This window comes from Schistocerca americana, chromosome 2, assembly GCF_021461395.2.
Source record: "Schistocerca americana isolate TAMUIC-IGC-003095 chromosome 2, iqSchAmer2.1, whole genome shotgun sequence".
Taxonomy (NCBI): Eukaryota; Metazoa; Arthropoda; class Insecta; order Orthoptera; family Acrididae; genus Schistocerca; species Schistocerca americana.
In genome coordinates, this window is record NC_060120.1 from 742,670,199 (window position 1) to 742,692,808 (window position 22,610).

General features: G+C 45.7%; 1 protein-coding gene across 1 annotated transcript in view; it reads right to left on the reverse strand.

The window, feature by feature from the left end:
- LOC124595312 (monocarboxylate transporter 13-like) overlaps nucleotides 1-22,610 on the reverse strand; it is a 137,526-nt gene that overhangs the window by 65,667 nt on the left and 49,249 nt on the right. The window contains exon 2 of the mRNA XM_047134011.1: nucleotides 8,612-9,069. Within this exon, the coding sequence (XP_046989967.1) occupies nucleotides 8,612-9,034 (423 nt within the window). The 5' untranslated portion in view covers nucleotides 9,035-9,069. The remainder of the gene's footprint in view (nucleotides 1-8,611; nucleotides 9,070-22,610) is intronic.

Below are 22,610 nucleotides of genomic sequence, written 5' to 3' on the forward strand. Positions count from 1 at the left end.
GAAGTAAAATGAAGAGCTGTGTACCTCCTTGTTGGTCATTTTGTGTGGAAGCTCCGGCTTATTTTTCCGTATAGTTCCCAACATAGTCAATTTCCTTTTCAGAAGCAGCTGCCCCAAATTGTACGACGTAAAAAAGTTGTCACACGTGATATTCTGACCACGTAACTCAGAAGTGAGATCAGATACCACCCTCATTCCCTGATTTCTTTCTGGTGCCGCTCCACTCACCTTTCCTGTATAAATTTGGGCTTTCAGTACGTATGAAGTTTTGCTGTCACACATGGTCCATATTTTGATCCCATATTTTGCCGGTTTACTTGGGATATACTGCTTGAATGGACAGCGACCTCTAAATGCTACTAACTGCTCGTCAACAGTAACATTTTCTCCTGGATTATACAGTTTAGGAAGGACCTCTACCCACTTCTCCCAAATACTACGAATTGCGGCAAGTTTGTCAGTACGTCGTCTTTCCTCTCTAGTAGATTTCTTGTCAAATCGCAGGACACGTGATATCTTACAGAATGTTTCATGAGACATGGTTGCTCGAAATATGTTTCGCCCAGTATCTTTATCCCACAAACTTTTTGTAGACTCCCCATGAGATCGATATACACCCGCTAGGAGTAAGAGTCCTAAGTATGCATGGAAAACAGAACCATCAATATCTGTCCACTGTTCACCATAAACTCGCTGCCCTTCAATATTTGTCATCTCTATTATTTCATTTTGAAGCGCTGTGTGAAATACTGCTTCAAATGAACATTTTACATCAGATATTCTGCTGACTGCATACCTGGTAACTCCTGGGGTACTCTTGATGATGTTCGAAGCTGGTAGGCGACCATGTTGTGCTGGTGGATGCAACTGCCATTCTATATTCCCATTTTTAGAAAGAAAAGTCTCTACACTATTTTGTATGGGCTGTGGACTGTCGTAACTGTCATCGGAACACTCGCTTTCAGATGCATTGCTGATGTGATCTTCAAACTCAGAAAGTGATCCTTCATCTGGTGAGGCATTTACTATTTCTTCCAACTCACGATCATTCAATGGTCTCATCGCCATGGTGTCACAAGTCAAACTGGGCAGAAACAAAGCATTCCAATTATTGAGAACTGCCAATTATTATTTCCTGGGGAAAGCAACAAACAAGCCCATTGTTGTGAACGCATGGAGCTTTAGGTGATTGTTGAGAGTAAGTTGGAATGATGCAGTCACTATTCCCACACAACACAACAAAAATAATTTTCGCCATTTCCAGATTTTAGAAATAAATACGAGTTACACTAAACATATTTGTGTCGGGTCATTATGACCCGAACATTACATATGCAACTATTACAGTTGAAGCCCAAACTTCTTAAACTTTTTTAAAACCTTTTAAAACACATGCTGCTCATCCATTTTCAGACAAAGTCACAAAGTTTCATAAATATATATTGGTATTTACATAATGTAAAATAACGTTCATATTCGTTTCGGGTCATATAGACCCGAACAGAACAGCAGGGTTAATCACAACTCCAATTGTTCAGCCAAGTATGAATCTAGGGAAGGTAACTATGGTTACGTGTTTCCGTGATCTGGTACTTAACTTCCTATCACGAAATATGAGATTGGAATAGTAAAACTATTTACATTTCATTTGAGACAGCATTTCTGTATTTATATTACAGCCTTTCGCGACAAGAACGTTGCATACTTTTAAAAAATTCACATTGCAGTTGTGGAACAGCCAGGTAAGCCCTCCAACTGGAAAATAATTTGAGAGTTACAATTTTAGCACAAGTTTTATTCTCTTCCTTATTTTCAATCATAGCTCAGTACTGGGTCGCTCTATTGTCTTGCATTCTGATTTCATTGTAGACGCGTTTCTCTATCAGGGAATTCTCCGCTACACAACCGATCATGTTGGCCCTTTCATTTAATCTAACTTGATAATATAATTAGTTGTTCATGTTACTGAAACTCTTCGGTAGAACTGCAATGCAAAACCACCCGATTATATTTTACACAATTCTTATCAACTTTAAAGGTCATTAACGCACATAGATACCGTAGTAGGGTTCTGAGAAAGTGAATGTTCTACAATCCTTGCCATTATGCGAGTTTTTTTAGCTTTATCTAACACAGACTCTAGCAGTGATAAATTATACCTCTGTCCATTCCAGTGCTAAATATCTACTGCAGATATCTACAAGATGACTTTAAATGTTAGACATTATGTCAATCTTGCTTCCTTTGTCAGGTCAGGATCATCTTTAAGATCTCTAACATCTCGCTCTCACAGACCTGAAGCTAGTGATACACCACCACCACTCTTGCTGATGGCCCCAATTTCGCGATTAAAATCGTTAAGTTTCTTCAGTTTATATCCAGATGAAACTACTCATTGATGGTTAGATCCCTTTGAACTGTCACGGAAAAGTAATAAGCGCAGAAAGAAAAAACCTGATGGAGAGAAAGTGAAAATTATCACGATACCATACCACGGAACAGTCTCACAAAAGATAGTACATATTTTTAAGCCATACGATGGTAAAATAGCTTTCCAGACTAATAACCTAGTGAGGTACATCCTTAAGCACGATATTGGCGAGAAGAGAAATAAGTTTGAAAGATCGGGAGTTTGTAAGATTCAGTGCAGAGCTTGTGATGCAACGTGCAACGTGCAACGTGCAACGTGCACAAGATAATTTTAAAGAAATGAGATTTTTAGCGGGTTTTTAGAATTATTTTAGGGTAGGTATGCGACTTTAAACTTGTAGCATGTCACTGACGGAGTGCGAGAGGCTAAAGAGGGCAGACCAATGAAATAAGGAAATAAGGCGCCCAATAGCATAGCGTTACCGTCAAGCACACGGCTGTAACCTTGCCACAACACCTAGGCACGTCAGTCCACAACAGCTCCCGAGCCGGCGCAGTGCGACAGCATACTTGGTAGCTATGGGACGGCCATCGACTTGTGTCAACAAGTTCAATGTAAGACGAGGACCCACAGTCCAATATACTTTTAATTCTGTTTTACTCTATGGACTACCCAACTATTTGTGATGGTATTTCGTCTTTTTAGTACGTTTAATTTCATGACAGACTTTTCAACCTGATGATGAGAGCATTGTCTCTTGAAACGCGTTGTTAAAATATATGTATAAGAATCGCGGTTGAATGCTAACAGTGATAACCAGTTTTACCGACAATGTTTTACTCTTTTAGCAACGAAGACAAAGGTGTACAAGCTCCTATACGATTTTAAAATAGGTCAAACAACCGCACAGGAAGAGAGATTTTAACAAATTACAGTTGATTTCCATACATCACTGGCGTAAGTTCGGTTTAAATGGATGCAGCATAATGATAATTATGGTTCCGAGGCTGTCTGCCATGGTGATGCACAGAGACCATTAATGACTTTAAATAAATAACGCGAGAGTGGGTGCCGGAGCAGATGAGAGGCCATAAGGCCTGCTGCGATTTTGAAGTGATAACAGCCCTTCGTGAGAGGGCAGATGGATTGCGAAACGTCGGATTTAGCCGACAGGGCGGCGGCACGTGCGCCCATTGTTGACCATCCAGAGTAGAGTTGGGCAACACGATTCTTTTTCCCGATTCGATTCCTACGATTCAATCTCACATTGCGAATCGATTCCTACGATTCGTTCACGATTCATTCTAGCCTGCTATGGCACGATTCTTACAGAATACAAAATGTTCTGTATCTTACAGATGGCAGGACACGTCAAATTGTCAAGGGGGTTAGAATCGAACTGTCTCATGATAAGATATGCCAGAAATAGTTTATTTATGAGTAAACATGCATATGACGTTACAAGTGTGATTCTCGATTTATACGTTAATGACTTAATTGATGAAAGGTCACGTTTGATTTGATTGCACCTATCGTTTTATTTCAGTATGCCAGGAAAGAGGAGCCGATTTGTGCGAAAGGTGGTGCCAAATTACGTGGTATGCCAGTTTGGTTGTGTGGCTTGAACGTATCTAACTACAGACGTCTGTTTTATAGTAACAAAATCTAGCAGTGAGGCAGACGTGGTTTGTCTCGTATCATCCTATGTTTTTCTGTGCTAAGATGTATTTCCAAGTCCACATCACCCTTTTAATTCATAACGCAGCTGACAGCCCTCCAACAAGGCAAATTTAGCTCAACTTTCATTTCTTCTAAATACAAAGCATAGGTATTTTGCTTTTAATTTGTCTGAGAACTTGCCCCTGTCACTACTATTTACGCGAGAAGGCGACACCGCCAAGTGTCAGCTTGGTTTTCACGGGTAGTATTACGGCCCACGAACTTCGTTTGTTCGTTCCGAACTTCGTTTGTTCGTTCCGAACTTCGTTTGTTCGTTCCGAACTTCGTTTGTTCGTTCCGAACTTCGTTTGTTCGTTCCGAACTTCGTTTGTTCGTTCCGAACTTCGTTTGTTCGTTCCGAACTTCGTTTGTTCGTTCCGAACTTCGTTTGTTCGTTCCGAACTTCGTTTGTTCGTTCCGAACTTCGTTTGTTCGTTCCGAACTTCGTTTGTTCGTTCCGAACTTCGTTTGTTCGTTCCGAACTTCGTTTGTTCGTTCCGAACTTCGTTTGTTCGTTCCGAACTTCGTTTGTTCGTTCCGAACTTCGTTTGTTCGTTCCGAACTTCGTTTGTTCGTTCCGAACTTCGTTTGTTCACATGCGTCCTCCACTTGACTGCCATCTGACGGTCGTAATCATTCGGCACGACTCTGCATGATTCGGAAGTTGCCTTCGAAGCATAGCGTACTAAGAATCGATGAATCGTTGGAACTTTGAATCGTCACGACTCGGAAACACACAATCGTTCTTACGATTCTTTTGAACGACGATTCGTCCGTATCACGATTCGATTCTTATGATTCTTTATTTAGAGTCGTTCAAATGAACACCTCATTCACGAATCGCCACAGCTCTAATCCAGCCAACGATCAAGCCTGCCTTGCGCGCCTAAAAAATACGGAAGTGCGCCAAAGCAACTGAGTCAACGATTCACAGCCCTGCATTTAAAATGCGCGTATCCCATTTACTATGAAAACCATTTTCTCAATTTAAGACACACTAGCAAAAAGGGTCAGTTCCCGCCAACCCATCTGGAAAGACGAATGACTTTCAAATCCGTAATTAGTATAAAATGACATTACAGACTAAGCAGTGTGGGCGGAGATACCAGCCTCTGGCTAGCGTGAACATTAGTTGTGTGAGCCACTATGGAGATGATACTTCTTGGAAAAGGCACATTGTCTTTGGCACTCATGAGCAGCGGATGCGCAAGACTTAGGCATCGACATTCGTGAGCTACTGAATTCGTAACACAGTATTATACTGGTACACAATGCTGCTAAGATGGTGTGTATCAGTTACATCGCTCCGCTCGCGCTTGTTTTAGCTATCCTTAAAGCAAATCTGTGTGTTGAAGTTTGGGTGTGACGATTGTAACAAAATATAGTCGTATCCTGACTTAGCTATGTTTATTTGAGTTGTGAACTCGTTAACGACCTTTGTGTTTCTATTGGTTTCTGCTGATGTTGCACATGCTGTATACCGAGTTTTGGACGTATCCGTTGTTAGACAGGTCCCAGAGGTATAGGAATAGATAACGGTACAGTCCCCAGTCAACTGCAATTTAGTACGAGTGCTATTTTTCCCCTCTCAACTTTCGATCGGCCTCGAGATGGAAACTGCTGCAAAAATCAAAAATGTTTATTTGCGAAGTTTAGCTACACCTTCCAGCCACTTCTCTGTACAGTCACTAATCCGACTTTGACATTAGTCGTAGCGCGGTACGAAATTTCGAATACCGTCGTGACAGAAGGCAGCCGCCTGTGCTTTCGCACAATTCCCTACGAGGTCTGCAGCTCAGTGTCTGTGCGAAAAATGCTGTCCTCATAGGAAGTGGTTCGTGTGAGTAGAGAGATGAAAACCAGAGGGAGCTAAGTCCAGGCTGAATAATGGGTGATCACACGCTTCCCACAGTAAATGCTGCAGGAGGGGCATCTCCGCACATGCAGTGTATGGCCGAGAAATGTCATGAATAAAGAAACGGATGACAGTTGTGTTATGTAGCCTTCGTGAAAGCAGACTGAACCCCTCAGCAGGCACTTCACATTTTGCGGGAGACGTTTCAAGCATCTTTACACACTCAGTGTGCATTCAGAACAAAGTGAAACGTGGCGCGATCGATGGGAATACTAGAGATCTTGTGCAACAAATTTGTAAAGCTTCGTTGTGTTTTCACTGAGCTTTTAATTTCGCGACCGATTGGAGGTTAAAAAAATAATAACCCTTACATAAAACAGATTTCGCTCCGCTGGATTCCACACATTACGGAATCCGCACACGCAAGCACAATACGATACCAGCTTTTGACACCCCCTAGTAGCAGAGGCAACTTTACTATCGCAAGGTGTGATTAACATTTTGAGCAGTGAATTTACCGAAGTACAAGGCCTATAAAAAGAGATTTTAAAAAAGCTTAACTACACTATTATGTTATTTGAGATATGTGCGTGAACAACGTACTGTTGGAAAGAGAAAACACTCGAGTTTTACATGGTTCCCGCTAGGTATCAGCTGTGAGCGCCCATTTCAGTTCTATTAAAAATGGTGTTGGGACAACAGAAAGCATTTTGTGTTCTACGTTTTGCTCAGTGCGGGGCAGTAATAACTGTTCAGTGTGACTTACGTACTAGGTATGGTTTGGATCCTCTTACAGTACAGGGCATTAGACGATGACATGAACAATTTCGAGAAACAGGTTGTTTGTGTGAAGGCAAATCACCGGGCCGTCCCCGAGTGTCTGACAGTCGTCGAATGCATCCGCCATAGTTTCACGAGGAGCCCGCAGAAATCCGTTTGCCATGCAGCTCGACAGTTCAACATGTCCCCGATGTCTGGCGTGTGTCGCGTCGACGTTTACACATAAAACCATACAAAATTCAGCCACTGCAAGCTCTTCGTGAAGGTGACAACAACGAGTGGAGTTCTGTAATTTCGTTCTTGGTAAGATGGAGGAGGACAGTTTTTTTTTTTCACGCTTTGTGTTTGGTGACAAGGCAACATTCCATTTAAATGAAAATATGAACCGTCGTAATGTGAGAATATGGGGTACGCAATAACCACATGAAATTTTACAACATGAGAGGGGCTCCCCAAAACTTAATGTGTTTTGTGCAGTTTCACTGGAAAAGGTGTACGGTCCATTTTTCTTTGCCGAGGGTCCATTTTTCTTTGCCGAGAACACTGTTACAGGAAGCGCATATCTCGATATGCTTGAGAACTTTCTTTCCCACAGTTGGAGACTAATTGTTCGAATTAGTCTCCAACTGTGGGAAAAATTTCTCAAGCATATCGAGATATGTATTTCCTGTAACAGTGTTCTCGGCAAAGAACAGGATGGAGCACCGACACACTGGCAGATGGAAGTGCGGGAATTTTTAGATCAAAGGATTACCAAACAATGGATCGGTCGCAATGGACCGAATGATTCAGCCTCCAAAGTCACCGGACCTGGCTGTATGTGTGTATTTCTTTGGGGAAGGGGGGGCTTATGAAAAAATGTTTATGTGCCTCCGTTACCAGCAGCAATGAATGAATTGAGACATCACATAACACCAGCTGTGGAAGCTGCAATTCAAAACATGCTCGCAGCAGTGTGGAAATCATTTGAATATCGCACTGACGTACGCTGTGCATCACAAGGGGGCGCACTGAACACCTATGAAAAGGTATGAAAAAGAAGTGAGAGTTTCCTGTTCATGAAGAAACAAAATTCATTGTACAGGATGATCAAAAAGTCGGTATAAATTTGAAAATTTAATAAACCACGGAATAATGTAGATAGAGAGGTAAAAATTGACACACATGCTTGGAATGACATGAGGTTTTATTAGAAAAAAAGTTCGCAAAATGTCCGACAGATGGCGCGTGAAAGATCTCTTGCGCGCGTTTGGTGGTGATCGTGTGCTCAGCCGCCACTTTCGTTATGCTAGGCCTCCCAGGTCCTCAGACCTCAGTCCGTGCGATTATTGGCTTTGGGGTTACCTGAAGTCCCAAGTGTATCGTGATCGACCGACATCTCTAGGGATGCTGAAAGACAACATACTACGCCAATGCCTCACCATAACTCCGGACATGCTTTACAGTGCTGTTCACAACATTATTCCTCGACTACAGCGATTCCCGAAGAATTATGGTGGACATATTGAGCATTTCCTGTAAAGAACATCATCTTTGCTTTGTCTTACTTTGTTATGCTAATTATTGCTATTCTGACCAGATGAAGCACCATCTGTCGGACATTTTTTGAACTTTTGTATTTTTTTGGTTCTAATAAAACCCCATGTCATTCCAAGCATGTGTGTCAATTTGTACTTCTCTATCTACATTATTCCGTGGTTTATTAAGTTTTCAAATTTATACTGACTTTTTGATCACCCAGTACGTGTTTATTAGTTTCAGGAGTATATACATGTCAAATCGGAAGATTCCTTTTTATACATCTTGAATTATTCCATCTCCCATATGGCCCTCAACGGATCGACCCAGCAACTACGGCTAAAGGCGCAAAAAGAGGAGGTACTCACGACCCTGCAGCCGTAGCGCTCGGCGAGCGCGCTGGCCACGGGTCCGGCGAGCAACGGCATGGCCATGAAGAGGCCGCCCACGCTCGCCGTGTGGCTCTTGGCCTCGCCGAAGACGCGCAGCAGGTCCACGAAGAGCACGCCGAACGTGAAGGTGACGCCGTCCGCTATGAAGTTGGTGGCGAACGCTGCGAAGACGACGACCCAGCCGTAGCCACCGTCGCTGTCGTCCACCTCCTGCTCGTCAGGCTCGGACGCGGGGTCCGGCCCGGCCGAGTACTGTTTGCGCAGGTCGCGCGACCGCTGCTGGTGCTCATCCGAGGACAGTTTGTCCTGCTGGTGTTGGGTCTCCATGGGCAGCGCCGTCTCGGGCACCGTCCACAGCCTGCTCTTACTGAGGCTGCTGCTTCGACTCCTCGTGGACATGGCGGCAGCGAGCTGGCGGCCATGCGGGCTTTCACCTGCACAAGTGGAAATAGTAGTAGCATTACAGTAAGAAGTAGCATGAGAAGAGAAAGGAGAAGCAATACAAGAAAAAAGAGGATGAGGGCGACAAGGAGGAGGAGGAGGCAGCAGCAAGTAGAAAGAGGAGGAGGAGGAGGAGGAGGAGGAGGAGGAGGAGGAGGAGGAGGAGGAGGAGGAGGAGGAGGCGGAGGAGGAGGCAGCAGTGAGTAGAAAGAGGAGGAGGAGGAGGAGGAGGAGGAGGAGGAGGAGGAGGAGAGTAGAAAGAGTAGAAGGAGGAGGAGGAGGAGGAGGGTAGAAAGAGGAGGAGGAGGAGAGTAGAAAGAGGAGGAGGAGGAGAGTAGAAAGAGGAGGAGGAGGAGAGTAGAAAGAGGAGGAGGAGGAGAGTAGAAAGAGGAGGAGGAGGAGAGTAGAAAGAGGAGGAGGAGGAGAGTAGAAAGAGGAGGAGGAGGAGAGTAGAGGTAGAGGGAGGGGGGGGGGAGGAGGAGGAGGAGGAGGAGGCGGCAAGTAGAAAGGGGAGTAGGAGGTGGCGGCGAGAAGGAAAAGGAGGTGGACGAGAAAAAGGAGAAGCAGAAGTAGCGCTAGTACAGAAAAAGTAGTAATAGCAGTAAAATTAATAACACAAGAAACACACAGGTCACTCCTAAAGACTGGCACAATATTTTTTTTTGTTCAACAACTCTGCTACTCACAGAGGCTAAAAAATTCTTGCCGATTGTATTCAAATTTAATTCCACCAGTTTCGCCAAGTCGTGCTGCCGTAGCACCCTGTAAATATGGCTGTTGCACTTCATGTTCGTCTGCGAGCGAGCGAGCGAGCGTGGGAGTGTGCGAGTGTGTAGGAGGGAGGGGGGGGGGGGGGTGCGTGCGTGCGCAGACCACAAGCAGTTGAAGTTTTAAGTAGTCTGTGCCAGGTGGGTTTTGAAAAGTGTCGACAGATGACCATTAAGAAACACGGGAGACAGAGTGCAGCGAACTTTTGGAACAGTAGAAGAATTCTGGAGATGGTCTCTTTGCAAGAATTGTGACGGGAGACGAAATCTGCATGCATCACTTTGAACTGGAGACGAAAAAGCAAAGATGGAATGTCATCATGCAAACTCGCCAAACAAGAAGAAATTCGAAACTGTTCCTTCAGAAGGAAAGGTAATTGATACTATGTTTTCAGATTCAAGACTTGCTTGTGAACGTCATGCCGAACAGAATCACTATCAAACCTGAATCATATGTGGCAACCTTTGAAGTTCAAACCCTAATGCATCGCGCTCGACATCAGCGAAGACACAATGTTTTACTGTTGCATGCTGTCTGGACACTTGTCAGGGAGAAAACCACCACAGATCACAATACTTATACCCTTTTTTGTGGCCTGTTTTTCCAATTTATATAATTACATATTTTATTCTGTGGTTAAAGAAACTATGAATTCTGTTGAAAACGCTTGAACGTTTAGCTTTATGTAATGATACACTGTGTGACAGCACACGACCAGTAGTAATATACCACATACTAGAATGAGATTTTCACTCTGCTGCGGAGTGTGCGCTGATATGAAAGTTCCTGGCAGATTAAAACTGTGCGCCCGACCGAGACTCGAACTCGGGACCTTTGCCTTTCGCGGCGAGTTCGAGTCTCGGTCGGGCGCACAGTTTTAATCTGCCAGGAAGTACCACATACTATTTTAAAATGAACTGGGGTTAAAAGAGTCTGGACTTTTGTGAATATATTTAGTGCAATTGTTCGAATATATTATGGTTGGTAGACATCAAATACTTAATTGACAGAATTAAGTCCGATTGTGGACGAGTTTCGAACTGTGATTGTGCCTAAAACTTTTAGGAATTATTACAACTGATTTCAAGAAGTTTCAGGTACATGTCCAGCGTTGTTGTTGCAATTTTGCTGAACTTCACTTTTCATGTTTAAAGACGTCCCACTCTTGTCGTATCAACTGAAGTGGAGGGGAGAAGTCTATCTAAATCCGCTTTTGCTCTCTCATCACAACATGGAAGACTCTCACTGTGCATGTAGTGATTTTTACGTCAGAGGCATCACAGTCTGGGACTCCTCTCGCCGGAGTATGAAGCCTTGTATTAGGGCAGCCGGAGTATGCAGCCTTGTTGTGTTAGGGCACAGTTTCCTACTTGGAGGAGGGAGGTCAGCATCACTTCGTCCTGTGAGTGTCTGGTATGTGGAGCGCGTTGTTCACACAGTCGGCTTCTCTGACTGCAGTTTATTATCCCTCACGGCCAGCCAGCCACTCATCCTCCCGCAGCTGCATGGCGCCCTGACTCAACAATAGCCTTGACTGAAGCGGGGAATGGCTCACTGTGTCATTCCCTGCAGATCATCTTGAATGCACCGAACATTATGGTGTGGAACTTCCGCATTACATACACATTTCATTTGTAGACTAAGTTTTGTTAGTGTAGATATATGAAGTGTAACAATGCAATTGGCGCGACGAAAACCTCTCACTGTCCTAAACAATAGTCTTAAGTGACGCGAAGTTCATTAGGTGACGAAAATCGGAAACTTTTTATACGCCAGGCGATTAGAAACCGTTTCGTCAACAAACTAGTCATTCCAACGAAAACTTCAGCAATTTGACATGTGCTGGGTGCTCGGAAGTCCACTAAGTTATTTTCAAGACAGATAAAAACAAAGATTCGGATGAAAGCTGTTAAGTATCAGATATCAAAGAACAATATATTTGTATTATTTACACAACTAGTGGGTCCTATTTTAATAGAATATCAAGTTAGTGTAGCGCTCAGTGATGGTTACCCCTCCAAGTGAAGCGAGGCGATACTTTATCCTACTGGGATCGCATTTCCATTGCGGCCGAGAGTACGTCGTGAAGCTTGTGTTATATGTCAAGCAAGCCTACCTCTTGTATGATAGGTCAAATAGGTTGCCTGAAACAGCAATCAATTTGCAGTTACGGCAGACGTGTTCACGTCTCCTTAAACTGGTTTTGTAGTCTAAGTGCCGATTGCAGCATGATACTGGACACGTAATTAACTGCAGAAAAATGGAGTAAATACTAGAGTATTTTCAGATAAATTGTGTAGTTAAAGTGAATGAAACATTAGATCCATCTAGAGGTTTTAATTTGACTAAAATGTTTCGAAGTAATTTGTATTATGAAATAGTGATTAGATGTGAAACGTTTTAAAAATACCACAAATTATGTCTTGAAAAATATAGAAAGCGAAGAATTTATTTTGTTAGCAACAAATCTGATGGTTTAAAATATTTTTAAGACGTTTTAGAGCAAGATTATGGAATAATAATGTTGCGTGCCATTAGAGAGTTGACCCTAGCTATAGCTCGAGAGACTAGAGACTAAGTTACAATTGGACGTTACATAAATGGATAAAGTTAGTGATACCAATTTTGTAATTCAACAGCCTTTATGAATTAATATCTGTCAATCATTGTGAGCTAGTAAAATAACTTCAGCAAGGTATCTGAAGTTATTTCGACGTCGTCTTACACTGAAAGAGGCCAATCAAAACTAACACTGCCGTTTCAGTTGCCTTCACAACTATTTTACACTACGCTGTATACAGCCATGGGATGCGTTTTTACTCCACGTTGATTTATTATTAATCTTAGAGAATTAAAATAACATCGTCAACTGGTATGAGATTGGTTCTTCTGGGTAATATCATTCCACTGTGGATATTTTAAATTTTACTTTCACTTGATAAAATCAGAGCAGAAACTCGTTTCATGGTTGCCCCTTTTGTTTTAGAACTGTTGCTCGCATTGTATCTACTGTTCGAACTTCAGGAAGAAGTCACTAGAGACAACACTACTTTGTTTTGGCTCAATTTTTTTGTTGAAAGGAAACAAGCTGACAATTTTCACACATGTGATCGAAAAGACAAGCTACTAGGAACTGGAAAGAGAACATTTAACATTTAGTATTATGATAATGAAGGATGGAACCTGAAGTTTCTCTAGTAACAGAAAAATAATATTCAGATCGGGAGGGGTGACTGGTCCTGGAGTATCTGGAACTGTTGAAGTACTGCGTATGTTTTGAGGAGAGACTTAGGTAGAAAGGGAAATAGAATCCTGAACATCGAAAGAAAGTTGTAGATCTGGGGTTTCCAACCTTTTAACTTACCTGGGCCACAATGGAAGTAGAATAGTATTTTGGCCTGCATATAACATACTTAACACTACTAACAATAACCTCTGAGAAAAAGAAAAGGGGAGTAAGGTGGGGCGACAGGATGAGAGAGAGAGAGAGAGAGAGAGAGAGAGAGAGAGAGAGAGAGAGAGCGAGCGCAAATTAGTATCGTGTCGCGGAACTGCCAGACTGAAAATATTCAATTTATCGTAACTGTTCCTGTTGGTGACAAAGAACGCACAGGTAACGGTATGGAGTAGTTTGGGAGAAGCTGGCGATGCCCTGCTAAAGAAGATTCTTTAGGACGATAATAAATGGGTATAATCAGAAAATCCATGCAGGGATTAAGGGAACTACTTACACAAAATCTTAAGGGTGTTTAGAGGAGATAAAGAGAGACTCTGTGACAAATGAAAGGTGCGCCGTTCACCGCCAGAGGGTCCATGAAGGTTTTGCGCTAGTGCTATTCACAAACGGTGTTCAGTCTGCCGTGTGACATGGTTTTAGAGACATTGTTTAAAATTTCGTCCGGTTACGTTAATTCACAACTGGCACCTGCGTGCAAATAATTGTCGAACACGTTCAAAGCTTGCAGGCTTATCAAGTTTAACAGCTGCAGTATCAGCCAAACGGGCAACAAGCTCTTCTAGAGCTCGTATCGGTGTCTCGTGCACCAAACGCTACAGCTACCCTCTCAAAAAGAAACCCGTAAGAGTGAAACATTTTCAGGATGTTAATAGCCAGCTGGACGAAAGGACATTGAACTTTGTAATAATTACTCCATTTTTAATGAGGACTACTACTGTACCTAATTTTGAGACGGGCCAACTGTTGGTTTCTAAATTTAAATTTTTACGATTCTGTGCTTTTAATTTCTGTGCTCTGTCCAGTGAAATTAAGTTTTAAGATTGCTGAATAGTATTACCTTTAAATATGCATCCATTATTGGAGCTTGGGTGTCTACTCAACAACAGAACAGTGATCAAACACTGTTCATAATGTGGGTCTAAGTCACACCAAGTCTGGGACACATTGCTCCACAAACTTATGATACACATTCCGTGTAAAAATCTACACTCGTTAGAGACGTAATTTAATGTTTCTTAATCTTATACACTTGTAAGTAATCAATGGAGAACTAAAAGGTAAACACATCTGTAAAAATGAATCTATCAACCTCAGATGATAAAAACTGAAACGATCCAATTCGCCAATGAAGGCGCCTAACGATTCGGGTTTCGTCGTTATACAGCGTGTTCCCAGGAGGAATGGTCAATATTCATGGATACAACGGGAATGACCATTCGAAATAAAAAAGTCAAGTAAACAAGGGTTCTAAAAAGCATACTTTGAGAGCTATGAGCAATTCTTGATTTTCGATACTGTGAAACAAAACCCTTCTACTGCAAGCTCTTTGCTTTCCATATTTTGCGATGTTGTTCTATGGAATAAAGCAGAAAAAAGTCCAGTAAACATGTGCTCTCAAATGCATACACGAAAGTTATGAGCACTTGTTCATTCGAAGAGTTGTGTTTCAAAGTATCGAAGATGAAGAAGTGCTCATAGTTCAAAAGGCTCTAAAGAGCCCATATTTACTCGACACTTTCGTTCAAATGATCATTCCTTTCATATCCCTGAGTATTGATCACCACTTCTGAAACACCCTGCATCAGGTACTCGGTGGTTCAGCTGGTTTTTTTTTTTTTTTTTGTGGTTTTAGGGCGCACAACTTCAACGGTCACTAGCGCCCAGACTACATTAGGAAGGCACCGCGAGGCACAAGTTTAAAACAGCAACTAAAAGGGAAAACACGATAAAAGATCGACAGGCATAGGATTAAAAAAAAAAACAGCATAATTAAATGTCCTTAGACAGGTTGGTCAATTTGATAAAATGGAGAACGCGAGCAGCTGCTCCTGGGTCATCCGCTAAAATGGCATCGAGAGTACATGGCAGGCCAAGATCAAGACGCAGTGGAGTAAAATCCGGACAGGACGTTAAAATGTGGCGGACCGTCAGCAAGTGCCCACATGGGGAGAACGGCGCCGTCGCCGTCGTCAGCAGATGGCGATGGCTGAACCGGCAGTGTCCAATTCGTAACCGGGCCAAAACTACCTCCTCCCGCCGAGAGGGACGTGAGGACGACGTCCAAGCCGCGGGAAGTGGTTTCAAGTCCCGAAGCTTGTTGTCCGTAAGTGCAGCCCAATCGGCATGCCACAGCGATAAAATGCGCCGACAAATTACCCTGCTACAATCTGATGAAGGGACACAACAAGAAGCTGTCCGAGGCTGGAGGACCGCAGCCTTGGCCGCGGCATCTGCAGCTTCGTTCCCAGGGATACCGACATGCCCAGGAACCCACATAAAGCTAACCGGAGAACCGTCGTCCACCAGCTGCTGAAGAGAGTGTTGGATCCGGTGCACGAAAGGGTGAACCGGATACGGATCACTGAGGCTCTGGATGGCGCTCAGGGAATCAGAGCAGATGACATAAGCAGAATGTCGGTGGCGGCAGATGTAAAGAACAGCCTGGTAGAGGGCAAAGAGCTCAGCTGTGAAGACCGAACAATGGCCATGGAGCCGGTATTTGAAACTTTGTGCCCCGACAATAAAAGAACAACCGTCCCCGTCATTGGTCTTAGAGCCATCTGTATAAATGAAGGTTATATTAATGAACTTCGAACGAAGTTCGACAAAACGGGAGCGGTATACCGAACCGAGGGTAACCTCCTTTGGGAGCGAGCTGAGGTCAAGGTGAACGCGAACCTGAGCCTGGAGCCAACTCGAAAGGTTGCAGGGAGTGAAAAATCAAGGTGTTGAAGGAGGCGACGAAAGCGAACTCCAGGGGGAAGCAGGGCAGAGACATACAACCCGTATTGATGATCGAGGGAGTTGTCAAAAAAGGAACGATAAGACGGGTGGTCGAGCATTGACAGTAGCCGACAGGCATACCGACAAAGCAGTATATCGCGCCGGTAGGGCAGTGGCATTTCACCGGCTTCAGCATGAAGACTGTCGACGGGACAAGTATAAAATGCTCCGATCGCATGACGTAAACCCCGATGTTGTATGGAGTTGAGGCGGCGTAAGATGGACGGCCGTGCAGAGGAGTATACGAAGCTCCCATAATCCAGCTTGGAGCGGACGATCGACCGATATAGGCGAAGTCGGACGGTTCGATCCGCTCCCCACGATATACCACTGAGAACACGGAGGACATTTAGAGAACGGGTACAACGGGCAGCCAAATAAGACATGTGGAGACCAGCTAAGTTTCCTGTCAAATGTAAGACCTAAAAATTTTGTTGTTTCCACGAATGGGAGAGCAACGGGACCGAGTCGTAAGGACGGTGGGAGAAACTCTTTGTAGCGCCAGAAGTTAATACAGACCGTCTTCTCGGCAGAAAACCGGAAGCCACTGGCGACACTCCAGGAGTAAAGATGGTCAAGAGAACGCTGAAGACAGCGCTCCAGGAAGCATGGACGCTGCGCGCTGCAATAGATGGTAAAACCGTCCAAGAAAAGGGAGCCTGATACATCAGCTGGGAGGCAATCCATTATTGGATTGATCGCTATGGCGAAGAGAGCGACGCTCAAAACTGAGCCCTGTGGCACCCCAATCTCCTGGCGAAAGGTGTCCGACAGGACAGAACCCACACGTACCCTGAACTGTCGATCCATTAAAAAAAACGAATAAAAAGAGGGAGGCGACCGCGAAGGCCCCATGTATGCATGGTGCGGAGAATGCCCGCCCTCCAACAGGTGTCGTAAACCTTCTCCAAATCAAAGAACACAGCCGCGGTTGGGCGCTTCCGCAAGAAGTTATTCATAATGAAGGTTGACAAGGTAACCAGATGGTCAACAGCAGAGCGGCGCCTACGAAATCCACATTGCACATTGGTAAGTAGGCGCAGAGATTCGAGCAGCCAAACCAAACGAGAGTGAACCATGCGCTCCATCACCTTACAGACACAGCTGGTAAGCGAGATGGGTCGATAACTGGAAGGCAAGTGCTTGTCCTTCCCCGGCTTAGGAATCGGTACAACAATAGACTCGCGCCAGCATGCGGGAACATGTCCCTCAATCCAGATGCGATTATAAGTACGAAGAAGGAAACCTTCACCCGCAGGAGAAAGGTTCTTCAGCATCTGAATATGAATAGAATCAGGCCCTGGAGCGGAGGACCGTGACTGGGTAAGTGCATTTTCGAGTTCCCGCATGGTGAAAGGGGCATTATAACTTTCACGACTCGAGGAGCCGAAGTTAGGTGGCCTAGCCTCCTCTTCCTGTTTTCGGGGGAGGAAGGCAGTGTGATAATGAGCGGAGCTCGAAACCTCAGCGAAAAAGCGGCCGAAGGCATTGGAGACATCCTCAGGGGCCACAAGGACGTCATTCGCGACCGTCAAGCCAGAAACTGGTGAGTGGACCTTAGTGCCAGATAGACGGCGCAGGCTACCCCAGATAACAGAAGAAGGAGTAGTAAAACTGTTGAAGGTGCTTGTGAAAGCAGCCCAGCTGGCTTTCTTGCTTCCTTTAATAATACAACGGCACTGCGCACGTAATCGTTTATAATTGATACAATTCGCCACTGTAGGGTGGCGTTTAAAGGTGCGTAAAGCACGTCGACGAGCACGTAATGCGTCTCTACATGCTGCGGTCTACCAGGGGACCGGTACGCGACGTGGAGAAGAAGTGGTGTGAGGGATGGAATATTCAGCAGCAGTGAGAATGACTTCCGTGAGGTGTGCGACCTGACTATCGCAGCTTGTGAAGGTTTGATCCTGAAAGGTCGCCCTGGAAGAGAAGAGCCCCCATTCGGCTTTGGAGATGTTCCAACTAGCTGAGCACGAAGAGGGGGTATGATGCAGGAGATGGATGACACACGGAAGTGGTCGCTCGAATATGTATCAGAAAGGGCATACCACTCAAACCGGCGTGCAAGTTGGGTAGTACATATAGAGAGGTCTAAATGGGAATAGGTGTGAGATGTGTCCGAAAGAAAAGTAGGGGCTCCAGTATTGAGGCAGCCAAGATTGAGCTGGTTGAAAAGGTCTGCTAACAGGGAGCCCCTCGGGCAGGATGCTGGAGAGACCCAAAGGGGATGGTGGGCATTGAAGTCTCCAGTTAACAAAAATGGTGCAGGTAGCTGAGCAATAAGTTGAATCAAGTCTGCCCTGGTAACGGCAGACGACGATGGAGTGTAAACGGTACAAATAGAAAATGTAAAAGTGGGGAGAGTAATTCTGACAGCAACTGCCTGCAGGCCAGTGTGCAATGTGATGGGATCGTAGTAAATATCATCCCGGACCAGCAACATAACCCTTCCATGACCCGGAATACCTACCACAGGGGGTAGGTCAAAACGCACAGAGGTGTAGTGTGCCAAGGCAATGTGATCGCATGGGCGGAGCTTCGTTTCCTGGAGGGCTACGACGAGCGGACGGTGCAAGCGGAGCAGCAACTTCAAGTCCTCTCGGTTGGAGCGAATGCTGTGAATATTCCAGTGAGTAAGTGCCATCATGAGAAGAAAAGGAAGATGAATGAAGGGGTCACCTCGAAGGCCGCTGAGGGCCTGGCTTCGAGCGAGTACTGCCGCCGCTATCAGTAGGCGGACAGTCATCGTCCATCGGTTCTATAGGTTCATCGGCCATCTCGTTAAGATGGCCGGGAGGAGCAGCTTCCTCCGCCGGTGAACGGCCAGATGTTCGGCTACCAGCGGTGCGGCCAGGCGAAACGGATGACGGCCTGGGGCGGCAACCGCTGGGTGGCGTAGGAGAAGAAATGCGCCGTGGAGGAGAAGGAGAACTGTGCTTCCTATGAGCCTTCTTGGAAGGTCTTTTAGTGGAAGTACTGGTCGACGGCTGGGAGTGCGAGGTACGTAAGAAGTCTGCACGGGACGGTTCCTTCTTGAAGGCCCATGCATCTGATTTCTGGGTCTTCGTCTTGGCAGAAGCTGATGAAGGTGCTTCTGTTGGAGGAGTGACGGGAGGAAGAGGAGACGTCGACCGCGCGATCTTAGCACTGGCCGAACGGACGACCGTGGTGTCGAAGGTCAGATCGCATGTCTGCGTCGCCACCTCCCTGGTAGTTCGAGGAGAGGCGAGGACAGTACTGTACTTTCCCACTGGGAGCAGCGCGGGCTTCCTACTAGCAAATAGCTTGCGAGCAGCCGAGGTGGACACTTTCTCTTTGACCCGAATTTCTTGGATACAGCGTTCTTCCTTGTAGATGGGACAGTCGCAGGAGGATGCTGCATGGTCACCCCGACAGTTCACACAACGAGGAGACGGAGGTGGACAGTCACCCTCATGGGCATCCCTGCCGCAAGTGACACATTTAGCTGCATTGGAACAAGACTGGCGAGTGTGATTAAAACGCTGACACTGGTAGCAGCGCGTAGGTGTCGGGACATAGGGGCGAACAGAAATAGCCTCGTAGCCCGCTTTGATATGCGACGGCAGCTGAATACTGTCAAAGGTCAAGAAAAGTGTCCGGGTCGGTACAAGGTCATTGTTGACCTTTTTAATGACCCTATGGACAGCCGTCACGCCCTGCTCAGCGAGGAAAGACTGAATCTCCTCGTCAGTCAATCAGTCAAGTGATCGAGTATAGACCATACCACAAGACGAATTCAAAGTGCGGTGAGCCTCCACCCGGACAGGGAACGTGTACAGGAGTGTGGCCCGAAGCAGTTTTTGTGCCTGAAAGGCGCTCTCAGTTTCTAGTAATGAGGTACCGTTACGCAACCTGGTACAAGATTTGACAGATCCGGCTATGGCATCTACGCCCTTCTGGATAACGAAATGGTTGACAGAGGAAAAATCCTTTCCGTCCTCAGATCGAGAAACGACGAGGAACTGTGGGGCAGGCGGTAAGTACTTTTGTCACTGGTGGCTGGTCAAGTTTCCGTTTTTGGGCAGAAGTCGAGAGAGATGGAGTGAAATCCATTGCGGAAGAACCCCCATGATTGCCAGCGTCTCCGATGGCGCGCTCCTTCCTTGTGGGGACCCCCTCAGAGGGCACTCCCGCCTTAGGTGAATGTTTACACCTCAGGTCACACCTCCCGGGAAACAGGGGGTACGTGAGTGCCTTACATGTCTACCCAGGGCGGGGAATTACGCGTTACCCCGTCACCGGCTACGCGTGCGAACGCATGGGTCGGCCTTCAGGCGCGCACAGGGAGGAAGGAAGAAGAGGAAAAAGAAGAGAGAGAAGGAGAGAGAGGACAGACTGTCTCAAACGCCGAGGCGGAGACCAGAGAAGGCAAGGAGAAGAAGGCAATGAGAAGGCAAGGAGAAGAAGACAAGGGAAAGAGTAAGGAAGACAGTGAGATGGAGAAGAGCAAAGAAAGGAACCAACCAAAGGAAGGAAGAAACGAGAAGTGAAAAAGCAAAATGACCGCAAATAGAGGTCGTGGAACCGTCCGTCTCCGGACGCAGGCGCTAACTACCCCCTTGAGGGGGAGGGACTCCTTTTAGTCGCCTCTTACGACAGGCAGGAATACCTCGGGCCTATTCTAATCCCCGGACCCGCAGGGGGGGGGGGGGGGGGGGGGTTCAGCTGTCTTCCCTAATGGGGTCTTCGGAGGTGGCTTCCCATAACTACAGCCGGCCGGAGTGGCCGAGCGGTTCTAGGCGCTACAGTCTGGAACCGCACGACCGCTACTGTCGCAAGTTCGAATCCTGCCTCGGGCATGGATGTGTGTGATGTCCTTAGGTTAGTTAGGTTTAAGTAGTTCTAAGTTCTAGGGGACTGATGACTTCAGAAGTTAAGTCCCATAGTGCTCAGAGCTCAGAGCCATTTGAACCCATAACTACAAAATAATCACGCCGAAGTATACCGAGTCACTAAGGCAACGGAGCAGCTGAGAAGCCACCGCAATTGGAAGCACCTTTCAATCTGTTTAACAAATGTATCCAGTACGAAAGATTCTAACTGTACGAGGCGCTTTACGGCAGATCCAAAAAAAAGGCAGAGCTGGTATTCTGCAGGATGCATGGACACGTTAGGATGTGGGGAAATGATGCACCCGACAGAGTACGCAAGGAAACATGTCGAAGAGGCAGTGTTATTCAGTGTTCGGCCCCCCTGCACGCTGTCATCTCGTTGATGGACACACATCATGTCTCAGTGGGCAGATGAGCGGTCGGCGGTGGTAAAAACGAACTGCAGTCAATAAAACCGACCACCCAGGCATTGCAAACCTCATGCCAGCCACAGCAACTGAAGGAAGTGAAGCTCACCAGGTTAAGTGTAGGACATTGTCCTATCAGTTTCCTTCGCCGCCGTGCTGATCTAGCAGTATAAGACGCCTGCGGAATACCGCATTTGATACAACATACTTTAACTACATGTTTTTCATGTGTTGGCTTACTGGCAACCTACTGGTTAGCTGGAGATCTGGCCATCATCCTAACCGAAAAATGAAATGAAATGATCGAACGGAATTGTTGGCCGGGAGACCCCATGCGGGGTGTTCGGCCGCCGAAAATGCAAGTGTTAAGATTTTGGCGAAATGTTGGACCTCCTGCAGAAAGCGTTGGGGAAAGGTGTACAGGACGAAGAGTGGGCTGTGGGCAGTGGAGAGGAAGTGGCTGTCTGTGGCGATTGGAAGTTATAAATGCGATGAAAAGAATGTGTGTTTATCACAGTTTCGGGTTACAATGTGAGTCTTCAGAAATAATGAAGTTTTACCATATATCAGCGTTATGCGCGACATGTGTGGTTGGCAAAGTTAAGGTATTCCAAAGGAACAGCGATATTTCAGGACGAAGTCTGAATAAGAAAGACATAAGAGCCCAGTAGACGGTAGCCGTAAGGGGAGGCACAAAGCCGTTTGTCCTAGAGCAGGAGCAATACAGAAGAGCAGAACGTAATTCAGAAGTGTGTATCCACACGCAAAAGCGGCAGTTTGATAGGCCCTCACTTGCCTCTGTTGGTTATCAAAAGAATGCTGGGCTCTGTACTGCCTTTGGACTTCGGTCCATCAAGTCAGCATTCACATAAAGTCACGAGTACTTGGTTCGAACGACTGGATATGGAAAATAAGACTGAGGAGAAACTAAAAGCCGATGATAATGATGATGCAGTACCTATAATATAATCACTACTACTACTACTACTACTACTACTACTACTACTACTACCTAAAGCTAACTCTTTCCGAACAGGCCTTCGAAGGCCAAATAGTACCAACCGGCCGCCGTGTCATCCTCAACGCACAGGCGTCACTGGATGCGGATATGGAGCGGTATTATGAGGTCAGTACACCACTCTCCCGGCCGTCTGTCAGTTTACGAGACCGGAGCCGCTACTACTCAATCAAGTAGCTTCTCAGTTTGCCTCACAAGGGCTGAGTGCACCCCGCTTGCCAACAGCGCTCGGCAGACCGGACGG